The sequence below is a fragment of the Garra rufa genome, chromosome 8 (assembly GCF_049309525.1).
Source record: "Garra rufa chromosome 8, GarRuf1.0, whole genome shotgun sequence".
Taxonomy (NCBI): domain Eukaryota; kingdom Metazoa; phylum Chordata; class Actinopteri; order Cypriniformes; family Cyprinidae; genus Garra; species Garra rufa.
Genome location: NC_133368.1, coordinates 31479231 through 31506642, shown reverse-complemented (window position 1 = coordinate 31506642; position 27412 = coordinate 31479231). Strand labels below are relative to the sequence as shown.

The following is a 27412-nucleotide window of genomic DNA, read 5'->3' as shown; positions in this document are numbered from 1 at the left end:
TGTCAAAAAAATAGAGTTTAATGTTCATGTGCTGTATAACAAATTAAATATATTAGTGTTTACAAAACAATATGTGCAGGACTACCGTATGCATATCCTAATGTACTCTCTACTCAAAAGTGATGAGAACAAGTTCTACTGACAACACAGTTTCATCCCACAGTCCAAGATGCATAAGTCTATTATACAAAGCAAGTACAAAGATTAGAGAAAGACTGATCATTTCGGTGAGGGGTTAAAGACAGTAACAAGCAAGGAACAAAGGTAGGCGTCTGTAGATATGTCTTGCTATATAGGTCATTGGTAACGATGTTATCAGTAAAGTCCAATCAGATTTTTTCTTCATCAAACTTTTTTTTTTTTTTAAAGCAAATTTTGTTCCACTGCTCTCAAAGAAACACTCCACTTTTTTTGGAAATAGGCTCATTCTCCAACTCCCCCCGAGTTAATAAGTTGAGTTTGACCGTTTTGAAATCCATTCAGCCGTTCTCCTGTTCTGGCGATATCACTTTTAACATAGCATAGCATAGATCATTGAATCCTATTAGACCAATAGCATCACGTTTAAAAATGACCAACGAGTTTCCATATTTGTCCTATTTAAAACTTGACTCTTCTGTAGTTATATCGTGTGCTAATTTTCTAGGTCGATAAGATTAGGAACTACACTTCCATATTACGGCAGCAAACTTCCTTGACTATTGCGCCGGAATGGAAGTGTAGTTCCTAAAGTGTAGCTTTACATTTTCCGCCGGTACTAGTACACGATATAACTACAGAAGAGTCAAGTTTTAAATAGGACAAATATCGAAACTCGTTGGTCATTTTTAAACGTGATGCTATTGGTCTAATAGGATTCAATGATCTATGCTAAGCTATGCTAAAAGTGATATCGCCAGAACAGGAGAACGCCTGAATGGATTTCAAAACGGTAAAACTCAATTTATTAACTCGGGGGGAGTTGGAGAATGAGCCTATTTCCAAAAAAAGTGGAGTGTTCCTTTAAAGAGCTAGATATTGCCAAGGCTTTAAGTCTCAGATGTTCATACAACTTCCCAAATCACATTTCCCATTCCATCTAAAACGAACATCCAAAAATGAAGAACTGTAACGTGGAATGCTTCAAACTAAGGCAGATAAATATTCACATAACGCTTGTCTTTCTCACACGGGACGTCCCGTAACCCACCGACTTCTTAAAAATAGGTTTAAAATGGCACTTAAATTAAGATTTTGCATACTCGAGATCGAAGTCTCTGAAAACAATCTTAAAAAAATAAAAGCACACAATATTTCCACACATCCCCTCCAAATACTGAAGTGTATGATCAGGACGTTAAAAATCGGTCTCATCGTACCGATATAGAGAGGTATTTGTCATTGACACAAATACAGATTATATAACAGCTTGACCGGTACATTACAGACATGTAACTTGTGGAAAACCTGATTATCCTGTGCCTACTTCACCTCACGTGATACTCTAAAACTACATAAAGAGTGCGATTGGATGAGTTCACGGGTACAAGTCCTACAAAAACATGAATCACCATTGAGAAACACGAGAAATGTTGAGCAGTAGGATGCAAATTGGAGAATCAAACACTAGTGCATATCAGTTTCACATACATTTGCACATTAGCTGAATCTAAGACTATGTCTACACTACGAAACAGAGTAGAAATACTGTACAGTGAATGTCCTCTGAGGCTGGGACACCTAGACACGTTCACTGAGTTAAGTGACAACAGCTACCCGGTATTGCTCTACGACTAAATATTCAGAAATACAAATACATTACGTGATTATGATAAAGACTGGAATGGTGCAGGAATGACGCCCTGTTTTCAGGTCCAGTCGGTCTATTTACACAACAATCGGTCAGGAGGGGAGACATGCTCGTCTTGATTAGCATTTTGTCGGTATGTATAGAGTACGATGAAATATTAATTGTGCTTAGTATCGGAAATAAATCAGGCATTAACTATTCGTTCAAGATGATAAGGAAGCCAAACGCCTGGCTCCGAAGTTTCAGTGTTTAAATAGCAACGTGTACCGCAGTTTTTCCTCTGTTACGCAAGTAAATTCAGCCATAGCACCATAGTAGAGACTTTTCTATTCAGGTTTGTTAGCATTGCTATCAGAAACCCTGACAAAGGAAAAGACGACTTCCTTAAAGAGCCCATGAGATCAAAATTAGAGTTTTTAGTCCCTATGTGTCATCTATATGCTAGTGTACTGACAAAATTCACTTTTATGCATTCAAAAAACACAAATTTGTTATTTTCTGGGAAAAACAATCCAAAAATGTATTACGGCTGAACAATATTGAAAAAAAAAAACGACATTGTGACATTTTGTTTTTCTGTGACTGGGGAGCGATTCTGCATAGAAAATAAAAAGAACTTTTAAAAGCTGAACAATTATTTAAATGACTTATTTAAAGTTGAACAATTAGTGAAAAACTTAACTTATGATTTTATATCAAATTAGTCAAATACAGTGGGGGAAAAATAAAAATAATAATATATATAATGTATGTATGTCAAAAAAAAAAAAAGTATTAAAAACAATGGAAATGTGGCCTATATATTTTTTTTTTGATTACTTGAAGTTAAAACAATTAGTGAAAAACGTTAAAAATCTGTTCACACTTTGGAAGTCTTTATATACTATATATAGACGACATTTCCACTGTTTTTGACTCGTTTTATGACTATAAAATCATAATTTAATAAAAGAAAATGTGTGTGTGTGTGTGTGTATATATTATATATGTCAAAAATATATATAGAGAGTCAAAAATAGCTGAAACATGGCATATATATAACTACAGGCCACATTTCCAACAAAAATTAGATTTTTATATATACAGGCCACATTTAACTGTTTTTGACTAATTTTATATGACTATAAAATCATGATTTTTGTGATTATGTACTATAAACTATAGCTTTTAACCTTAAAAATAATGTAAAATTACAATAGTAATGTACGTCTTCATTTTTTCCTGAATTAATATTTACTTCTTAATCACAGCCTTGTTGATTTGACTAATGCATTCAGCCATGTCGCAATATCAATATTTTGATATATCATGCAGCCATAACTTTTTTGTTGAATGAAATGATGCCTAAAATGATAATATTGCTCCACCTGCTATCAAATAGCAACAGCAAGTAGCAAATCACTATTTATGGTGTAAATAAAGCCTGCTGGCTCTTTAAAAGGTGCAAACCTTTTGATTCGTCATTTGCGGAATACAGGAAATACAGGAAATGAAAGTGATCGCATGGGGTCTTTAAAGAGAAACGCAATCCAGGATGCTTACTTAAATAGGCGACGACAACAGCTGCTTACTAACAACTTTCTAAAACACTGCGTCCCTCCGTTTCAGTGATATTTTACATGCATTCATATATACATACAACACACACTGTATTTAAATAACATTTAACCGTTTTCGAACAGACATTTTCTATGTATGTACAAATAGCGGACTACTCAGTCCACACCGATAGGAGAGCATAAAAACGAGTGATGAGAGCTAGTGAGAATCAAACGAGTACAGTCAGTGACAGCACAAACAGTGTGCATCTACTCAGGAAGATAAGAAATAAGGGCTCTAGGTGCTTTGGCAAAAAACAAAAATGGCGAGGAACTAAAATAAACTCTATTTTGAGGCAACATTGGTTGTTAAGGCTCTACTGTAGTTGTGCTTGTTTAGTATTCACTGACAGACAACGTGTATTGTTGTAGGTTTGAAACAAAAGCATTCGGGGCTGCTATCTGGAATCCTCCGGCTCGGATTTGATGGTCTTCTTCTCAGAGAGGTTGAGGGCATGTGAAGATATGTCTCCTCCGTTTTCTGGGGGAAAAAAAGAAAAAAGGTTAAGAGAAATGCTCTGGATTACTGAAACCGTTTATATAATTGATGATAAATTGCTTGAATGGTTCCTCATTTGCAAGTTGTTTTGGATAAAAACGTCTGCTAAATGAATAAATGTAAATGTTGGCAGTCACAAATATGAATTATTTAAATATACTGGTTAAAAATACTTCAAAAAGTTAAAGATCAAATCATGTTTTTCACAATTAAGTGGAGATAGAACATATGGTGAAATTAAATAGTTTCATTACTTTATGAATTTAATGATAAGATGCTGTCATTTTGTCATGTCCCCATAAGTTTCTAAAATGGAAAAACTGTCAATTTATTAAAAATGAAATAAAATACTACATTAATAATAATAATAATAATAAAAATAAAAATAACAATCATCATTGATCATGATCATTTTTGCTATGTCCCCATGTGCTTCTAAAATCGAAAAAAAGTGGCAATTTATTATAAAAAATAAAATAATATAATAATAATTTATTACTTTATAAATTTAATGATCAGATGTTGTCATTTTACCATGTTCCCACACATTTCTAAAATGGAAAAAGTGGCAATTTATTAAAAATGAAATTTAAAAAATACATAATAATATTAATATTACTAATAATCGATAATTACAATTTTTGGCATATCCTCATGTGCTTCTAAAAATTGAAAAGGTGTCAATTTATTATTATTAAAAATAAAATATAATAATAATAATAATAATAATAATAAATTATTTTATGAATTTACCAATCAGATGCTGTTTCCAAAAGTTTCTAAAATGAAAAAAAAAAAAAAAAAAAAAACTGGCAATTTATTAAAAATGAAATAAAATAATACATAATAATAATAATAATAATAATAATTGATCATTATCATTTTTGCCATATCCCCATGTGCTTCTAAAATCGAAAAGGTGTCAATTTGTTATTATTAAAAATAAGCTAATAATAATAATAATAATAATAATAATAATAATTAATAATGCATTATTTTATGAATTTAATAATCAGATGTTGTAATTTTGCCATGTTCCCATAAATTATTAAAATGGAAAACCTGGCAATTTATTTAAATTAATTTAAATAATACATTAATAATAATAATAATAATAATACATGTGCTTCTAAACCGAAAAGGTATCAATTTTTTATTATTAATAATAAAAATAACAGTTTATACATATAGTAGCTTAAAAAACTGATCATTTAGATTTTAATATTAATTTTAATATTATTTAAAAATAAAATAAATTAATAATAATAATATATTTAGCAATAATACAATTAATTTATTCATTTTTATTACAGGTGTTTCCTCATTTTTATTCCTTTCTCTCAATAAAATATTTGAAGCAAAAAAAACATTAAAAATATTTAAATTGTGTAAGCAAACTCTTAATTACTCTATAAGCATTTTTGCTCTTTAATTCCTAATTATGTTAAATTTTGTTAATTTAGTGAATATTCAATTTCTAATTAACAGTATAAGTGTCTTACACAACTGCATCAAATCGCTTCAGAAGGCATTTATTAAACCACTGGAGCTGTGTGGAGTACTTTTTATGGATGAATGGATGCACTTTATTGGACTTCAAAATCTCAACACCTATTCACTGCCATTATTAAGCTTGAAGAGCCAGGACATTTTAGAAGAAAGTCATATACACCTAGCATGGCTTGAGGGGGAGTAAATTTAATTATTGGGTGAACTATCCTCTAAAGTGTTGCCTATGTTTTATTTTTATGTGTGACATATGCATATTCCTATAACACACACCTGTAGCTGCTGATGTCTTGCTCTCGGCATTAGCGTGATGATGCCTTTTCAACTCATTGGCCAGTTGCTTTCCTAAAGGCGTGTCTCCGTCTGATGCACTCGTCCTCTGGCTGGTCACCCTCAGATTCAGCGGCCTCTCTCCTGTAGAGACAGAATAAAGCAAACCCTTCAGTTTAACTCATGTTCTCTTTTCACCTCGCAACTGTATTCATGACCGGCGTTTAACAAAACGCAAGGCTGCATCATTATGTCCATTACCGAGTCCAAGCTAATGCTACGAGACAAGCATTCCGCCTACCAGAAACACTCAGCACAATACCTCGCTTGTGCACGCAACTGAGCTTCATTTGATACGAATGCACCTTTTCTTCGACTACAGCCAGCCAACGCACTCGCCGTAATAGCCTGAGGACAGTGAATGCGGCGTTAAACGCGAGTTGCATTGAGCGCGTACACCTCCTGCACACAGCATATTAACCTGCTCTGTCCCTGGCTGGCTGATCTCATTTGTGTCTATTGACAGCATCAGTGCAGCATCATGACTAATGTCTGTCATTTTTAACTTAACACAATGCCCTTTAATTACCAGCAGCTTTAATCTGAACGCTGAGGGGACACGTCTCTGCCACCCACTCCTCACAATACCTCATTTAAACCAGAGAAGGTAACGACCACCGGATTTCTGAGTGAATTTGAATTGGTCAAGTCCCACAGGAAGCTGCCTTGGAATGACAGGACAAGGAATTCACTGAACTACAAATCAAGGAAATTCAATACAGGTAATCAATTATGGGAAATAGTGTTCCTCCATCCTGGTCTTTAATTTATCATATTTTTGTATCTTTAATAAAAATCACCTGATCTATCGTTCTATCATTCTGTTGTTGTTCTATCTATCTATCTATCTATCTATCTATCTATCTATCTATCTATCTATCTATCTATCCAAATATCTATCGTTCTATCATTCTGTTGTTGTTCTATCTATCTATCTATCTATCTATCTATCTATCCAAATATCTATCGTTCTATTCATCCATCCATCTCTCGTTCTGTTGTTGTTTTATCTATCGTTCTATCCATCCATCCATCCATCCAAATATCTATCTATTGTTCTATCATTCATCCATCCATCTCTTGTTCTGTGGTTGTTTCATTTATCATTCTATCTATCTATCTATCTATCTATCTATCTATCTATCTATCTATCTATCTATCTATCCAAATATCTATCGTTCTATTCATCCATCCATCTCTCGTTCTGTTGTTGTTTTATCTATCGTTCTATCCATCCATCCATCCATCCAAATATCTATCTATTGTTCTATCATTCATCCATCCATCTCTTGTTCTGTGGTTGTTTCATTTATCATTCTATCTATCTATCTATCTATCTATCTACCATCCATCTTTAGTTCTGTTGTTGTTTTATCTATCGTTCTATCATCCATCTATTCATCTCTCGTGCAATCGTTCTGTTATTGTTCTATCTATCGTTCCATCTATCTATCATTCTGTTGTTGTTCCATCCATCCATCTCTTGTGCTATTTTTCTGTTGTTGTTCTATCGTTCTATCCATCTATCCATCCATCACTCATTCTATCATTCTGTTGTTCTATCGTTCTTTCCATCCATCTTGTTCTATCATTCTGTTGTTATATCGTTCTTTCTACTCATCCGCCATCTATTCATCCATCTATCCATCTATCTATCTCTTGTTCTGTTGTTCTGATTCTATCCATCATCCTAATATCTATCTATCTATCTATCTATCTATCTATCTATCTATCTATTGTTGTTCTAGCTGTCGTTTTATCCATCCATTAATCCATCCATCTATTGTTCTATCGTTCTATCATTCTGTTGTTCTATCTATCCATCTCTCATTCTGTCATTCTACTGTCATTCTATACTATCTCTTGTTCTATTGTTCTTTTGTTGTTCTATCTATTGTTCCATCCACCGTCCATCCATCCATCTCTCTATCGTTCTGTTGTTCTATCTATCTATCTATCTATCTATCTATCTATCTATCTATCTATCTATCTATCTATCTATCTATCTATCTATCTATCGTTGTTCTAGCTATCATTCTATCCATCCGTCTATCTATTGTGTATCGTTCTATCATTCTGTTGTTCTATCATCCATCCATCCATCTATCTATCGCTGTAGATCTATCGTTCTATCCGCCCACCCATCCATCTCTCGTTCTGTTATTCTATCTATCCATCCATCTCTTGTTCTATTGTTCTGTTGTTGTTCTATCATCCATCCATCCATCAATGTATCTCTCTATCATTCTGTTGTTGTTCTATGTATGCATCCATCCATCCATCCATTGTTCTATTATTCTATCATTCTGTTGTTCTATCTATCTGACTCTCTATAAGGGTACAAAATATTTTTATTTTGTTCCAACATTATATTCATCCTGAAAAAAATGTATCATGGTTTCCACAAAAAATATTAAGTAGCACAAGTGGTTTTAACATTGATAATAATAACAAACGTTATTTGAATACCAAATTAGCATATTAGAATAATTTCTGAAGAATCAAATATTAAAATAGAATTTTTAAATTGTGCTAATATTCACAATATTAATGTTTTTACTGTATTTTTGATCAATTAGAGCCTCAGTGAAAATAAAAGACTTCTTTCAAAAGCATTTTAAAAATCTTACTGACCCCCAACATTTGAACAGCAGTGTGTTTCTAGTTACACCCAATTCACATTCTAAAATGAAATTGCTGTTGTGGTAGAAATGCTATTACAGCTGATATACTTGTAAACCCAACAGCACTGACTCATTTCATTAAAGCCCTACCTGCAAAGGGACAGTCAAGGCTAAAGATGGACATATTTAGTTCTCATCTAATTTTCACTTTCTGCCTCTGCTTCTCTCTCTTTCTCTCTCCGCAGATCCCATTCGCCCACTCTGGAGTACTGAGAACACATGGGATATTAGGAAGCTGAGAGGGATCATGTACTCAGAGAGTTCATGAAGGAGTTATTCTCAGAGCTGAGGAGGGAGAAAGCACTGGTGTGTTCAGCGCAGTGTGAAACAACCACAAATAATTATCAGAAATAATGAACAGAGTGTCACATTAAAGCAGAAGAGAAATTAAGGCTAATTATGCAGTTTATCAAAGGAGGTCTATAATAGCTAAAGAAAGCTATCAGTATCCCCCATTCATCAATGGTAGCTGCCTGGCTGGAGCATTAATTAAGGAAACCAAAAACCACTTATAGCTCATGTACTGGCTATAAATATATTACTATTAATATATTATGTCAACACAAACGTTTGCTTTGGATACGATTAATCGCGATTTGACAGCACTTAAAATAACCTTTGTTCATCTTATTTGCTATTATTCCTAAAAAGCAAGGTGGCCAATATCAAAACCCCATGGTGGTCTGGCACTACTTTGCAATGCAAAATCCCTTGTAAACATTTGTGCTTGTGCTGTGATGCAGATAATGAGTGCTCAGATTGGGTATATGCACAGTAATTATCTTCATGTACCAACACGAGGGTCAGAACGAACTCCAGACGGGTGGCAATCTAAGGCACAAGATTAGTAGCAGAATGCAGAGCCGTGTTCATATTTCCACCCGACGTCCCCCTCCCCTCCCTGACACCCACCACCCCGCCTCCGCCTGCAGCTGCCAGATGAGCCCCAGAAATGAGAGTGCCAACAAGAAACGAGAAAAAACAGAGTCTGAAACAGGTGATGCAAGCTACTGAATTATCTGAGAAACAACAACTGAAACGCTTCACCAGTTTTCGGTACTGTCTAATGTGTGCAAAAATAATCTGGATGGTCAATCAAGAGTAAAAGACAGCTTGTATGCTTTTGTCATAGTATTAATAACAATTGTTGTTTTGTTCACTTTTTTGGTCTGACATCGTGAAAATTTGTTTCTTAAGTTCTATATAATAAATGTGCAATGTGTCTATCAATCAATCATCTATCTATCTATTTATCTATCTATATCTGAGACAATAACTAATTGCTAATACAATATTTAAATATTTTAAAAATATATTTTTTACATAATTAATAATTATATTAAAAAATACATACACACATGCATAAAAATGTAAACATGTATACAATATATATATTATATATACAATAATATTAAAGAAAATAATAATTATATAAATTTAATAACAATTAAATCATTTTATTAGATATTTTAATTGTACATTAATATTTTTTGCTAATTAGTTGCTAATACAATATTAAAATGTTTTAAAATATTATTATTATTATTTAATAAGATCAATATTATATATACACACAATAATAGTCATTTTTTAAATTATATTATAAATATTAATAAATTAAATAATAATTATATAAATTTAATACATCATTTTATTAGATATTTTAATCGTACATTAATATTTTTTGATAATTAGTTGCTAATACAATATTAAAATGTTTTTTAAAATATTATTATTATTAAATAAGATCAATATTATATATATATACACACACAATAATACTAATTTTTACAATTATATTATAAATATTAATAAATTAAATAATTAGCTTTCATATTCTAATTTTACTAAAATATTTGCTAATACAATATTAAAATATAAATAAATTATTATTATATAGGATTAATCATTTTATAATGCACACATAAAATTAAACGTATATAAATGTAATAAGATAAACATTATATATACAAAATAATAGTAAAACATTTTTAAATTATATAAAAATGATTAAAATTATATAATTTGCTTTTATATTTTAATTGTACAAAAATATTTGCTAATGAAATATTAAAATATTAAAAACAATTATTATTATTATTATTATTATTATTATTATTATATAAAGATTTATTATTTATAATATACACATACATATAAATGTAAACATACATTTAATAAGATAAACAATGTATAAAATATATATATATATATATATAACATTTTTAATTATATAAATATTATTCAAATTAAATATTTTGCTTTAAATTCTAATTGTACAAAAATATTTCCTAATAAAATATTGAAATATTTAAAACAATTATTATTATTATATAAAGAGTTATAATATACACACATACATATAAATGTAAACATACATTTAATAAGATAAACATTACAATATTTATATAACATTTTTTTATTATTTTATATAAATATTATTCAAATTAAATAATTTGCTTTAAATTCTAATTGTACAAAAATATTTGCTAATACAATATAAAAATATTTAAAACTAATTATAATGTAAACAAATTTAATAAGATAAATAATTAAATATTACATATACAATAATAAAAAATAACTTTTTATTATTGTGTATATAATATTTAATTATTTAAATATTATTAAAATAAATAATTAGCTTTTATATTTAATTGTACAAAAATATTTGCTAATACAATTTTAAAATATTTAAAACTTATATAAAATTATTATTATTGTATAGATTAATAATTTTATAATAATATACACATAAATGTAAACATATAAATGTAATAAAATAAATATTATATATACAATAATAGTAAACTATCATAAAATTATATTATATAAAATTATTAAAATTGAATAATTACTTTTATATATCATAATTGTGTACAAATATTTGCTAATACAACAAAATTATTACTTTTATATGAAGATTAATACATTTATAATAATACACATACATAAATGTAAACATATAAGTTTAATAAGATAAATATATACACAATAATAGTAAAACATTTAAAAATTATATAAATATTGTTCAAATTTAATAATTAGCTTTTATATTCCAATAGTACAAAAATTTGTGCTTTTACAATATTAAAATATTTTTTAAAAAATGTTTTATTTTTGTATAAAGATTAATAATTTTACACACACATAGATATAAACATCTAAATTTAATAAGATATATAATATATATACAATAATAGTAAAACATTTTTACAAATATTATAATATTTATTATAATAAATATTATAATTTGATATCTTAAATTGAGAATCTGAGATTAACACACATATAAATATAAGCATTCCTTTTTTTTTTCTATTAAAATCTAATGTTCTAGTGCAAAATAATGAAAATTAGCTACTGATGCCAAAAAAATCTGACCAGCCTTGAGACAACAGAATGTAATGAATGTCAATGTTAAAAAAAATAAAATAAAAAAAAAAGTAAAAATTTTACCTTAATCTTAACTCCACATATTAACTCTGAGCCCCAAAAATATTTTACATTTTTTCATTTTTTTTTTTTAAATGTTTGTGATCTCCCTAGTCGGACTTCACTCTAAAACCCCCCGAATTCACAGACAAAATAAAAAATGTAAACAAATACTGTCCTTGCAATTGCTGCACAGCAAGTTGCTTTGGATAAAATGCATCTGCCGTATGACAGATAACCCATCATCTCAAATTTTAGCACAAACTCACCCTGCTGGTCAGCGTTTTTGTCAGCGGAGAGCCCGTTGCTGTTCTGCCTGTCTGTGCTGTGTTTATAGGGTCCTGGTGGAACCCTCCACTCTAGAGCCTGCAGTCTGTCCTGCGCGGCGGCGTCATGCAGTATCTCCATCTGCTTGGCCAACAGACGCTCCAGCTGAACCTATAATATGCATAGACAGCAGGGAGTCAGACAGGCGGATGTGTATAGCATCGTACGTACAGTGTGACAGAAATGATTTCCAGTATTCATCATTCACAACATACCGCAAGTGTAGTGATACAAAACAAAACTAACCATAAACAGACTCCTACAGTTCAAATATCTGGTAATCTGAATGCTCCTCACATCACATATGAACATGAAACATGTATTTGCAATTACAGTACTAGAAATATTTTGTTGTGATCATATTAATGTTTTTGCTGTACATTTGTTTTTAAACCACACTACGTGTGGAGCTTGATTGATTCCAGTAGCACCCCTCCTACATGTGCAATAGCATCCTACCTAAAAAGAGCCAAACAAAAACTTTTTTTTAACACAGGAAGATGCTATTCACAGTTACAAAATGACACGTTTCCACTTAAAAACACAAAAGCAGCATAATTAACTGATGTTTCTGAGACAATGCATTCTGTCAATCTATCTATTGGAAAAACAAAACAATTAAAGAGAAAAGACAGCTTAGAATATGTGTTAAATGCTCAGAGGTAGCTCTAACAGCTTAGGAGATATAATGGAGAGGAGTATCAACTTTGTCTTAAATGCGAAGGACATAAAAAGACACAAATGAGACGAATGTTGACAAAAAGTAAGGAACGTACATGAAAATGAACACTTCTAGCTATTTAAGCATCATTGCATGTGTAGAAAAATTTAATTAAACTGTCATCTTTTATAGTCATTTTTTGTCTCTCAGTCAAGTAGTCATGACTGGGCAAAAGGTTATAAGAAAGCTGAACATATTTGCATGATTTCATCTTTGAAAATGTTGCATATTTAAAATTAATATTAAAATCTATAAAAATATTTTTAGTATTTAAAACAACAGTTTTTTATTTAAATACATTTTAAAATGTAATTTATTCCTGTGATTTCAAAGCTGATTTTTTTTATGATTTCTGAAGGATCATGTGACTGGAGTAATGATGCTAATATGCTGATTTGCTGCTCAAAAAAAAAACATTTTTTATTATGATAATTATGTTGAAAACAGCAGAGTAGATTTTTTTCAGATTTCTTTTAAGAATAGAAAGTTCAGAAGAACAGCATTTATCTGAAATAGAAATCTTTTGTAAATAGCTCTATCATCACTTTTGATCAATATAAAGCATCCTTGTCAAATAAAAATATTAATTTATATTATTTCTTTCCAAGAAACAAATAATAAAATTATATACTGACTGCAAGCTGTGAAATGGTATAGTGTATAATGTTACAAAAGCTTTTTATTTCAGCTAAAATGCTGATCTTTGGTTCTTTCTATTTATCAAAGAATCCTGAAAAATATTTATACTCATCTGTTTTAAATATTGATAATAATAATAATAGTAATAATAAATGTTTCTTGAAAAGCAAATCAGCATATTAGAATGATTTCTGAAGGATCATGTGACACTGAAGACTTGAGTAATGATGCTGAAAATGTAGCTTTGATCACAGGAATAAATTACAATTTAAAATATATTCAAATATAAAACAGTTGCTTTAAATAGTAAAAATATTTTAAAATTTTACTGTTTTTGCTGTACTTTGGGTCAAATAAATGCAGGCTTGGTGAGCAGAAGAGACCTTAAAAAACATTAAAAATCTTACTGTTCAAAAACTTTTGACTGGAAGTGTATTTTTATGTAATTGTATTTAAATAAATTGATCATATATCATTTTAGATTATATTTTTATAGAAGGGCCTAGTATATCACGCTTGGAGAAAAAGGGGACTTGGACTTGCTAACAACAACTGAGATATTTTCTGTCAGTTTTCCTATAAAACAACAATCAGCAAAAAGCACTAAGAATAACACACTTCCTTATGGAATATCTTTTTCATTAGTTTCATCACTTCCTCAGGACATCTACTGATTGTTCTCAAACTAGTTGACCAAAAGTAGGTCATGGTCAAGGAGGACAGGTGAAGCTCCAGCTACTGACCCAAAAACCTGCGTGATAGGACACCAGAGCGAGACGAGTGTGGTGGTAGACAGACATGAAGACGGAGTCAGCGAGGCGCCTAAGAGCATTCCTCTCCCACACACAAATAAACACACTGTCATAATGCAGTCAGTCACCTGGATGTTCCGCCCAACCGTCTCCTCTCCTTTAGATCTGGCGTGGGCTAGCTGCTCCTTAAGGGTCTCCTGGCGCATGTGAATGGCCTGCAGCGCCTCCTGGAGGTCAAAACAGCCCTCCTGCAGATCGATACACATTCGATTGATATTTCCTCTCAAAGGCAGTCAATTTCAAAATGAAGCCATTTCTGCAAAAATGATGAGTTTTAAACCGGTTTTCCTCCATTTGCGCCACATCTTGACGGGACAAACAAACAGTCCTGCCAGGGGTCAAAAGTTTAAATACACCTTCAAAATGTTAATTATTTTACCAAAATAAAAGGGATCCAACAAAATGCATGTTATATTTTATTTAGTACTGACCTGAATAAGATGTCACATAAAAGATGTTTGCATATAGTCCACAAAAGAAAAAAATAGTTGAATTTATAAAAATCACCCTGTTCAAAAGTTTACATACGCTTGGTTCTTAATACAGCGTTTTTACTTGAATGATTGACAGCTGTGTTTTTTTTTGTTTAGTTATAGTTGTTCATGAGTCCCTTGTTTGTCCTAAATGGTTAAACTTCCTGCTTTTTTTTTCTTCAGAAAAATCCTTCAGGTCCCACAAATTCTTTGGTTTTTCAGCATTTTTGTGCATTTGAACCCTTTCCAAAAATGACTGTATGATTTTGAGTCAATCTTTTCATAACGAGGACAACTGAGAGACTCATATGAAACTATTACAGAAGGTTCAAATGCTCACTGATGCTCCAGAAGGAAACACAATGCATTAAAAGCTGGGGGTAAAAACTTTTTGAATTGAAGATCAGGGTAAATTCCACATATTTCTTCTTCTGGGAGACATGTAAGTATTTTCTGTAGCTTCTGAAGGGCAGTACTAAATTAAATATTTAGGCAAAAAAAGAAAAATGTACACATCTTCTTTCTGTTCAAAAGTTTTCACCCCTGCCTCTTAATGCATTGTGTTTCCTTCTGAAGCATCAGTGAGCATTTAAACCTTCTGTAGTTGCACATGAGTCACTCAGTTGTCCTCCGTGGGAAAAGATGGACTTAAAAATCATACAGTCATTGTTAGAAAGGGTTCAAATACACAATGCTGAAAATCCAAAGAAATTGTGGGACCTGAAGGATTTTTCTGAAGAACAGCAGGCAGTTTAACTGTTCAGGACAAACAAGGGACTCATTAACAACTATTACTAAAAAAAATGAAAATAAAAACAGCTGTGGATCCTTCAGGTAACAACACAGTATTAAGAATCGAGTGTATGAGAACTTTTGAACAAAATAATTTTTATAAATTCAACTATTATTTTCTCTTGTGGACTATATGTAAACGTCTTTAATGTGAAGTATCTTATTCAAGGTCAGTACTAAATAAAAAAATAACATGCATTTTGTATGATCCCTCTTATTTTGGTAAAATAATGAACATTTTGCAGATTCTGCAAGGTGTATGTAAACTTTTGACCTCAACTGTATATGTTGCCTAATTCTGCTCAAATGAAGAGAATAATCTTATTGTAGACGCTTTTGAAGAACCAACCTACTGACTCATAGTTTTGTCAACATGTTAAGCTGATCATCAATCCCCAAAAAGCCACAATGATCCAAACACGGGACAATTTGTCAAAAGTCATGCACATTATGAAGGCGAAAAAAGACAAGGCAAGTCTTCAGGCACTGACCGAAACATCTGCCATTCCCCTATTAAATTTCCCAGTTGTCTTAATTCAGTTTTATTGTGTGTGGGCCTTTTTTGCAAATTAACACCAACAAATGACACATCACAAGACAATATATGTCATCGATGAATCTGTGACCACCTCCAGTAAGTCCACAAACTACGACAGCAATGGACCGACAACTAAAAAACCAAAGTGATAGCAATATGAATCAACTTTTTACTGGAGGTCCATAAACTTGGTGTGACATTTGAAGATTACCTGAACAATTCCAAGTTGTTAATCTCAAGCACTTCGCAGAGCGAAGCCACTAATTTTTCACTAACTAAAGCTTCTTTCCATTTGAGCGAAAAGGTCAGATACTTAATAAAATGTCATCCCACTTAAGAATCCCCTCAGGATGAGTTTCAACCTGACAGCCGGATGAACAAACAGAACATTTTGTCCGACGCACCGCTACGTGTAAATTGCTCCACGAGGGATGAGCTCGAAAACTTCAAATGTTTACATGGGTTGCCATGGGTGCAAACTACCACAGACATTCCAGTCTTTTCACTACTAGTTGGGTGTTTGAGGCAGAGAGGTAACTGCTAATAACAGCTCTGACGCAAATTTGCCAACACTCACGCAGCAACAATGAAATCATCGAGCCACTCCTGCGAGTTATGGCTTTTCTCTTTCTTGACACGGAGGCTGGTCTTCTAGAGCGCACAGACAAAGGTGCGCACATACGCCTGCATGTATACGCATGTGTCCTCAGACTCGGCCCCTTTTCACTTTGTGGTATCTGCGCAAATGCATGGGTGTGGGTGATTCCGAGTGCGCCCACGTAATGATGTCACTTCTACCTCAAGAATACGGGTGGGCGCGCAACTGATCTCATTTGGACCTTGTCTGGGTGCATGTGGGCGGGCGGCTTATTCTCACTGGTGTGGATGGGAGTGTAATGTGGGCAGAGTCGAGGCCAGACAGGGACAGCAAGAGGGGGAGGGGAAGTTTATGCTTTTTTTTCTGCAGTTCAGACACACATGATATTAACTGTCACATACTTTGAAATGGTTAAATGTGGAAAATCCATTCTAGAGTGAGTTGACAGCAAGACACTAACTTAACTTGCATTTTTAGTAGCATAGACAAAAGTTCAGGTGCTTTTTTTGCAAAAAGTGATTGAGTAGCTTGACCAATTGGTAAGTTGCAAAAAGAATGCGACAAAATATACCAGGTCTCTTTTAAATGCAGCAGGGAAGTCAGAATTAGTGAATCAGTTTGTTTGGTGATTGATTCATTAATTCAAGTAGCTTGACAAAACAGTATGTTGCTAAAAAAATGAGACAAAATATACTTTCTCTTCTTTTAACGTAGCTGGAAAGTTAAGATTCAGTTTAGTGAATCAGTTTTTTGTTAAAAAAAATAATTCACCAATTTTAATGACTTGATCAAATGATACGTTGTTCAAAAATGTGATCAAATATAACCTTTCTCTTAACAAATCAGAGAAAGTCAGATTCAGTTTACAGTGAATCAATTTGTTAATTCAAAAAATGGTTCACATATTCTAGTAGTTTGATCAAATGGTACAAAAATGTGACAATATACAACCGTTCTCTCTTTACAAAGCAAAGAAAGTCAGATTCAGTTTATTGAATCAATTTTTTCATTCATAAAATGATTCACTGATTCAATTTGTTAGACCAAACTGTATGCTGCTAAAAAAAAAAAAATCTTATTTTTAAATGTAGCAGGAAAGTTAGATTCCACTTAGTGAATCAATTTGTTTATTAAAAAAAATATTCACTGATTTAAGTTGCTTGACCAAACAATACATTGTTCAAAAATACAACAATATATAATCTTTCTCTCTTAACAAAGCAGAGAACGTCAGCTTCAGTTTAGTGAATCAGTTTGTTTATTCACAAAATGATTCACAGATTCAATTCGTTTGACCAAAGGGTATGCTGCAAAAAATGTGCCAAAATATGCCCTCTCTTTCCTAAACGTTACTTGAATCAGTTTGTTTGTTCAAAAAATGATTCACCAATTTGAGTAGCTTGACCAAATTGTACATTTATAACAATATTCGACAATATTCAATCAGTTTAGTGAATTAATTTGTTTGTTCAAAAAAATGATTCACCGATTCAAGTAGTTTGACCAAATGGTATGCTGAGAAAAATGTGACCCCCTCTTTTATTTAAAACGTAGCAGGAAAATTAGATACAATTTAGTGAATCAATTTGTTCATTAAATTAAATTATTTACTGAATTAAGTTGTTTGACCAAACGATACATTGTTCAAAAATACAATAATATAATCTTTATCTCTTAACAAAGCAGAGAAAGTCAGATTCAGTTTAGTGAATCAGTTTGTTTATTCACAAAATGATGCACAGATTCAATTAGTTTGACCAAATGGTATGCTGCTAAAAAAATGTGACAAAATATTACCTCTCTTTCTTAAACGTAGCAGGAAAGTCAGATTCAGTTTAGTGAATCAGTTTGTTCATTCTAAAAATAATGATTCACTGGTTTAGCTTGACCAAACAGTACATTGTTCAAAAATACAACAATGTATAATCTTTCTCTCTAAACAAATCAGAGAAATCAGATTCAGTTTGGGGAATTAATGTTCATTCAAAAAATGATTCACAGATTCAAATAGTTCAACCAAAAGGTATGCTGCAAAAAAAATTTGACATTACCTTCTCTTTGTTAAACGGAGCAGGAAAGTCAGATTCAGTTTAGTGAATCAGTTTGTTCATTAAAAAAATTCAAAAAAGATTCACTGAAGCTTGACCAAACAGTACATTGTTAAAAAATGCGACAATATATAACAAGGCAGAGAAAGTCTGTTCGTATAAATGTAAAAATTACCCACCAATACAAGTAGTTGACTAAATGGTATGCTGCTAAAAAAAATGACAAAATATACCTTTCTACAACGTAGCAGGGAAGTCAGATTCGGTTTAGTAAATCAGTGTATTTGTTCAAAAAATGATTCACTGAATATATATTCTTTCTCTCTTAACAAAGCAGAGAAAGTCAGATTCAGTTTAGTGAATCAATTTGTTTATTCAAAAAATGATTCACAAATTCAAGTAATTCGACCAAATGGTATGCTGCTAAAAAATGTGAAAAATATACCCTTTCTTTCTTAAACGTAGCAGGAAATTCAGATTCAGTTTAGTGAATCAGTTCTTTATTCAAAAAATGATTTACTGAATTGAGTAGCTTGACCAAACAACTGTTCGCTGTTAAAAATAGCCAAAAGTTACCATCTCTCTCTTATTAAAGCAGGAAAATGAAATAAAAAAAATTATTTACCAATGTAATTAGCTTGAAAAAGTGATTCCAAAACACACATTCTCTCTTATAAAAGTAGAAAGAAAGACAGATTCAGTTTTTGCGTGACTAATCTGTGGCTCTATAAAGAAAATAAAGTGATTTCTGTATTACTAAATTCCAATAACTAATTTAATAATGTGCCATTTAGAATTATGGCAACTTTAATCAGCATGACATGGGGCATCACATTCACACCCCAAAAGAATGAATTTACATTGATAAAACCTCCAAATTGTAGCTAGAACCTGTTTAAGTGATCTGGATTTGCTGAATAAAAAATGCTGTTTGGGTGCCTGTCACTGCTTGTTGAACTTGCAGACGTCATTTTGTCAAACAATGGGTGAGTAATTCACTCCTTTATTTTATGTTGCTTCATGTAGAAAGTCTATTGCAAAAGACTGTGTTGATAAATATGCTTACAGTACATTCTCAACATGATTTCCGCTGACTTCAGCGCTCGTGCCGTACCCTGAATATGGCTGCCAAAATAAATACGCAACACTTGCGTGCCGCAGATGCAGTTTCTATTAAAGGAAGTTAACAACCTTTGTACATTTTTTCATAGCGCAATAGTTTCTTAAAAATAAATACTGCTCTGATTACAAAAACTAGTTATTTTTGACTAGAGATTTTTTTATTAAAATTACATTAAAATGATCAAAAGTGACAGTAAAGACATTATGTTAATAGACTTATGTCTCAAATAAATGCTGTTTTTATTTTACTTCATATGCATCAAAAAATCCATGAATAAAAATCTTTTTAACATTGACAATGATAAAGGTTTCCTGAGCACCAAAAATCAGCATATCAAAATGATTTCTAAGCTGATATTGTAAATTGTAACAATATTTCAAACTATACAGTTAAACGAATCAGTTTGTTGGTATTAATATAAAAATGATTCACCAATTCAAGTAGTTTGACCAAACTGTATGCTGTGTCTTTCTTAACAAAGCAGAAAAAGTCTGATTCACTTTAGTGAATTAAATTGTTTCCTTAAAAAAAATGATTCACAGATTCAAGCAGTTTGACCAAACGGTAAGCTGCTAAAAAAGGGGGACAAAAGTTACACCTTCTCTCCTAATAAAGCAGGGAAATAAAATAAAAAAAAAGATTTACCAATGTAATTAGCTTGAAAAAGTGGTACATTGCTGAAATCAGCATATTAAAATGATTTCTGAAGCATCATGTGACATTAATGAGTAATGGCTGCTGAAAATTCCTCTTTGCCATCACAGGAATAAATCACATGAATAAGCTGATATTGTAAATTGTAACAATATTTCACACTATACAGTTAAACGAATCAGTTTGTTGGTGACCCTGGACCACAAAACCAGTCATAAGGTTAAATTTTACAAAACTGAGATGTATGCATCATATGTAAGCTCAATAAATAACATTTCTATTGATATATGGTTTGTTTGGATAGGACAATATTTGTCCGAGATACATCTATTTGAAAATCTGGAATCTGAGGGTGCCAAAAAATCAAAATACTGAGAAAATCACCTTTAAAGTTCTCCAAATTAAGTTCTTAACAATGCATATTACTAATCAAAAATTACATTTTGATATATTTATAGTAGGAATTTTACAAAAAATCTTCATGGAACATGATCTTTACTTAATTTCCGAATGATTTTTGGCATAAAAGAAAAATCAATAATTTTGACCCATACAATGTATTTTTGGCTATTGCTACAAATATACCCCAGCGACTTAAGACTGGTTTTGTGGTCCAGGGTCACAAATGATTCACTAATTCAAGTAGTTTGACCAAATTGTATGGTGTTAAAAAAAGGGACGAAAAAGTTACCCTTTTTCTTAACAAAGCAGAGAAAGTTAGATTCACTTTAGTGAATCAATTTGTTCATTCAAAAATGATTCACAGATTCAAGTTGTTTGACCAAAATTATATACCGCTAAAAAATGTGACAAATATAACCTCTCTTTCTTGGAGTAGCAGATTCAGTTTAGCGAATCAGTTTGTTTGTATGAATTTAAAAATGATTCACAAATTCAATCAGTTTGACCAAAAGGTAAGCTGCTAAAAACGGGGGATAAAGGGTACACATTTTCTCCTAATAAATCAGGGAAATCAAAAAAAAATTTAATTAGTTTGAAAAAGTGGTACATTGCTGAAATCAGCATATTAAAATGATTTCTGAAGCATCATGTGACATTAATGAGTAATGGCTGCTGAAAATTCCACTTTGCCATCACAGGAATAAATCACATGAATAAGCTGATATTGTAAATTCTGACAACATTTCACACTATACAGTTAAACGAATCAGTTTGTTGGTATAAATATAAAAATGATTCACTAATTCAAGTAGTTTGACTAAATTGTATGCTGTTAAAAAAAATGGGACAAAACTTACCCTTTCTTTCTTAAAGCAGAGAAAGTCAGATTGACTTTCAATCAATTTGTTCATTCAAAAATGATTCAAGTAGTTTGACCAAAAATTATATACTGCTAAAAAATGTGACAAAATATAACCTCTCTTTCTTGGAGTAGCAGATTCAGTTTGTTTGTATAAATTTAAAAATGATTCACAAATTCAAGCAGTTTGACCAAACGGTAAGCTGCTAAAAAAGAGGGACAAAAGTTACACCTTTTCTCCTAATAAAGCAGAGAAAAAAAAAAAAAGATTTATCAATGTAATTATCTTGAAAAAGTGGTACATTGCTGAAATCAGCATATTAAAATGATTTCTGAAGCATCATGTGACATTAATGAGTAATGGCTGCTGAAAATTCCACTTTGCCATCACAGGAATAAATCACATGAATAAGCTGATATTGTAAATTGTAACAACATTTCACAATGTTACTGTTTTTACTGTATTTCTAATCAAATAAATGCTGCCTTGGTGAGAAGAGACTTCTAAAAACAAACAAACAAAACAAAAATCTTACTGACCCCAAAACCACACTCTCTGGTGTTGTTGTTTATTCACATGACTGGTGTGGGAGCATGACGTAGAAGTGAGGTAAAATATGATTATTAAGTGAGTAACAATGCAAATTAGGGGGAAAAGGAAGGCACTTGGTAATTTGCCGCTGTCTGATAATGATAAAGGGCTCATTTCTCCTTAGAGGTAGAGTGGGTAGAAACCACTGATTTTCCGAAGTGGTCACATGTCTGTGCCCGTACGCGGAGTGAAACCAGGGCAGAGGTGAAGCGGGCAAACACCTGCTCTTCTTCAGACACCACCCAGCCCATAAGCATTGATGTGGGATGTTAGAAGTTTCCAGAAGATCTAACGACTGGACAATGATCAAATGTGTCACTAGAGAGCCATGAATGGACAGCTGCCATAGAGCACAAAGGCCTCTTCAGCAAACCACATCAATAAGATCACTATGTGTGCAGTTAAGTATAGGGCAGACTGATTGCGGATATGTAGGTTATGGAAAAATAATGACAGTGGGCCCGCTAAAAATGGATTTGAGGTGTGATCGAGGGAGTGGGCTTGCGAACATTAGTCCTTTGTAACTTCTCCAGGCTGAACTTTGAACTTTCCCCTGCACCATGACATGCAATCCTGAAGGAGCTACCCCACATGCTCCTGCAAAGCCCTCCCACACAGTTCAGTATGCTGACAGGCAGCTATGCAAACAAAAAGCCACTGGACCCACCCAGTGTCAATCCTGCCTCCTACAACAGTTTCCTCGCATATTGGTGTTAGCGCCTCAGCGCACATTAATAACAAAATGAGTTGTGAAATCGCATTGGAAGCTTGAGACAGATTATTTGCAGTTCAGGTTGGAGAAATCTTGAAGCAATTTTACTCACCTCTGTTTTAATTCTCTTGGGTGATGGCTCATCTCTGTCACCACATCGAGATCTGTAGGAAAGAAAATGAAATGTTCAGCTCTGAACTTTTAAAGAATTCTCTTCTGCTCACCAAGCCTGCATTTATTTGATGCAAAGTACAACAAAACTTTTTTAAAAATATTTACACCATTTAAAATAACTGCTTTCTATTTGAATATATTTTAAATGGTCATTTATTCCTGTGATTTCAAAGCTGAATTATTATAATTTTTCATATTAAAATTATTTCTGAAGGATCATTGAAAAGTGATGGCTGCTGAAAAGTCAGCTTTGAAATCACAGAAACCCACTATTTTAAACTGAAATAATATTTCACGCTAATACTGTTTTGCTAGATTTTTAATTCAAATAAATGCAGTATTGGTGAGCATAAGAGACTTATTTAAAAAATATATATTTTTAAATCTTACGACACCAGTCTTTTAAATGGTAGGGTAGGTTTTTCAATTTTGTTTGCCTCTAAGAGAACCTAGTCTAACATCATGGATATGTTATTCCAATTCATTTCTGAAAATGTTGATATTTTAATGAATACCTTAGCAAGGGTTTTCAACCTTGACAAACCCTGAGACCCTGACAGTCGGTTATGTTTATTAAATTAGAAATGTTTTATTATGTGTTCAGTAGTTTCATAGTCTGTGCTTGAAAATCCTGACCTTAAAGTACCAAAATTCGCTTTCGTAATACAAGCATTTCACCTGCAACCCAATTTAGGAGTGCCCTTGGCAAATTTCATCATGACGTAAGAAGCATTGTAAGAAAACTTGGCCTAGATAACTTTCGCAATACCCAGTCCACGACTGTGATGCAATCTTTCAAGTTTTGAATGAGTGACTGCAATTATGTAACGCCAGAAGGAATTTTCCATCCACTGACACGCAAGCCTGGCAATCCAGGAAACACCTGCACGGACTCTTTGGATGGCAGGTTTTGAGTGTCTGATAAGGCCTGTGTGCCTTTAGATGCAAAGGAGTAGGAGTGTTCTCATCTCTCCGTAGACCTCAGTGCAGCACTTCACACCTCAACACAAATGCCACGCACAAAGCCGACTTTGATATCTCGGCTCGGCTCTAAGCAGACTACCAGCGAGCAGATCCTGAGCTGCTCACAATGCATTAGCATGAGCTATCGCTTTCTTGGCTTAAAGGCTAAACATCATGAATGATTACTCTAGTCACAGGGTGTAAAAACTGATGCATGCAGCGAACTTAAATCCATTACAGCAAACAAACATCTCTTCTACATTGTGCGTTTTTCATACTAACTAGGATTTTTTTGTGTTTGTCAGGATTTTATGCACTGATTTATGATCCTGGACCACAAAACCAGTCCTAAGTAGCACGGGTATATTTGTAGCAATAGCCAAAAATACACTGTATGGGTCAAAATGATCCTTTATGCCAAAAAATCTTTAGGATATTAAGTAAAAATCATGTTCCATGAAGATATTTTGTAAACTACTGTAAATATATGAAAACTTCATTTTTGATTAGTAATATGCATTGCTAAGAACTTAATTTGGACTACTTTTTATTTTGATTTTCTTGCACCCTCAGATTCCAGATTTTCAAATAGCAGTATCTCGGCCAAATATTGTCCTATCCTAAAAAAAAAAAAAAAGACTGACCTTAATGACTGGTTTTGTGGACCTGGGTCACATTTAGAGGGGACATCTTCCAGACTTTTATGATTTTAACAATGGTAAAATGTTTTAAATAGAGAAACTCGTGCAAACTCGTGCTTCTCAAAAAGAGCAAGGTTGACAATCAAAAAGCCCTGCCGCAAGCTCATGCTGTTGGTTACCCAAACCACTCAAACAGAGCAATGTTTCTGCAGTCCCACAGAGATAACACTTTTAGGGTAATTTGTGCATAATGAGCTGAAAAAAAAACTGCACGCTTCAGTTTTAACCAAACATCCAAAAATAGTCAACCATGGTGTTTCATGTTTGGGAAACACCCTCAAAGTTCTTACTTGCTGGTTCTGTAGGTGTATTTGTAGGTGACCTCTCGGGAGACCTGACGGGCCAGTCCGAAAAGCTCATCTCTGCGAGTCAGCAATGCCACCTCCTTCATACAAAGCTGTGCCGCAGCCTCATTCACCGTCAGCTATGTAGAAAAGAAGGAGATTTTATTATTAATTTGATCATAAATAATAGACATTGTTATGTGCAAGGAATTAAACCAGTCCCACAAGCAAGCAAAACCTGTGCTTCAATAGACCAGCATGATATTTCTGGAATTGTTCACTCAAAAATGAAAATTCTGTCATTAATTACTCCCCCTCATGCCGTTCCAAACCTATAAGACCTTCATTCATCTTCAGAACACAAATTAAGATTGTTTTGATGAAATCCAATAGCTTTCTGTCCCTGCATAGACAGCAATGCAACTGACACATTCAAGGCCTAGAAAGGTAGTAAGGACATCTTTAAACAGTTCATGTGACATCAGTGGTTCAGCCTTAATTATATAAAGCTACACAAACACTTTTTGTGTATTCAACATTTCTTTTTTTCAATGTCCTTACTACCTTTCTGGGCCTTGAACATGGTAGTTGCTTTGCAGTCTATGCAGGGTCGGAAAGCTCTCGGATTTCATCAAAAGTATCTTAATTTGTGTTCCGAAGATGAATGGATGTTTGGAATGACATGCGGGTGAGTAATTATTGACAGAATTTTCATTTGTGTGTGAACTACTGTATCCCTTTAATTGATGAAGCACTTCTTGAATCGTTTTCTTACTGAAAGTGCAGCTAGGCTTGGAAGTACATGATTTATTTAAACCCTGAAAGCATCCAAAGATGCAAAAGCCCCATAAAACACACCTCGTGCAGAGTCAGATGCTTCCCATCCTTTCTTTTCGAATCGAATCTGCCATATATAGCGCTATACTTGCGGATTTCCTCCTCCCTGTGTGGATCCTCATCGCTCATATCAAGAATGTGGCTGATCATCTTGGCAAGCTTTTTATTTCCCTTCAACAGTTCTTTAACCTCTCCTGGGTCACTCTTGGGCAAAGTCTGAGCGATTCTTTCCACACACTCGGCCACAGATTGAACAGCAGCCGCGTCTAGTGCCTCCAGGCCATCCCGAGGGGAAGACGGAGAGCCCAGTTCTGCCGGGGACAGGCTGTGCTCGCTCTCCGTACCGTGACCGGCCCAAAAACGTGGCTCGCTGCCACTCTGAAGGGGCGAAACGGTGGCTGAGGAGTTCCCGTTGCCTGATTCTCCTTTTCCAGGATCTACGCAAGCAGCTGCCAAACACTTGGGCACTTTGACTTGGGTGTCTCCACGGGCGCCATTACCAGGCAATAGTGTGGGTGAGCCTTCGGGCAGCTTGTAGACGGGAATGCTGCAGACGGGAAGTGACGTGAGGGGCTGATTGAACAGGGCAGGGTTTGTGACCCAATCGCGCAGAGCCTTCTGTAGGCGTCTGACGTGCAGCGGCTTGCTGGCCATGCCTACGAGTGCCATGATCTCGAGAAACTCGTCCTCGCCAGCCTCGCAGAGCTGCTGAACATCATCACCACCTTGCTGGATGAAGGCGTCGTAGTAGCACAGCAGGTTGGCCCTTTGTAGGATGCGGTAGAGCTGCAACTCCCCAAGGGTTCTGGGTAAAGTCGCTGCCATACCTGAACAAAAGGAAGGAACAAAGTAAGCAATTAGAGGAAACAAAGCAAAACAGCTTGAAGGAGAGGACACTGGTTGCCACAGCAGGGGGAGGAAGAAAGAAATGTGTGGCTGGATCCAAGAGTGGCGACTATAAGAGAGCGCCTGTCAGGCTCCTGGACTGCTGGGAGAGTCACATACCACACTCCACCTCTGCAACACGCGTAGGTGGGCTCTCTCAGCACAGGCCTCATTTGTTTCTGCCGGGATCTGGCTTCTACAGCTGCCACTGTCAGGATCTGGATCCACAGCAGCACAGATAAAAGCGAGATTGGCTGCAGGGGAGGGAGGTGGGGTAATGGAGCTGTGTGGGAGTGGGACGGTAGGTGTGCGTGCTAAGAAGATAGCGCTCTGCATTTTACTTTAATTCACCCACTTCTTCCTTAAAAGGATCCGGGGATTATGAATGTGTGACAAACGCGCACACACGCGCAAACATAATGCTCCCTGCAAAC

The 27412-nt window shown here is 33.5% G+C and overlaps 1 protein-coding gene across 1 annotated transcript in view; it reads right to left on the bottom strand.

Moving 5' to 3' along the window:
* The window catches only part of nab1b (NGFI-A binding protein 1b (EGR1 binding protein 1)), a 33437-nt gene continuing 6025 nt past the window's right edge, over window positions 1-27412 (bottom strand). Inside the window, exons 2-8 of the mRNA XM_073845615.1 lie at window positions 26115-26920; window positions 25263-25396; window positions 23247-23298; window positions 14412-14531; window positions 12114-12282; window positions 5669-5809; window positions 1-3868 (exon numbers count right to left, since the gene is read on the bottom strand). Of these exons, the coding sequence (XP_073701716.1) occupies window positions 3786-3868; window positions 5669-5809; window positions 12114-12282; window positions 14412-14531; window positions 23247-23298; window positions 25263-25396; window positions 26115-26918 (1503 nt within the window). The 5' untranslated portion in view covers window positions 26919-26920 and the 3' untranslated portion in view covers window positions 1-3785. The remainder of the gene's footprint in view (window positions 3869-5668; window positions 5810-12113; window positions 12283-14411; window positions 14532-23246; window positions 23299-25262; window positions 25397-26114; window positions 26921-27412) is intronic.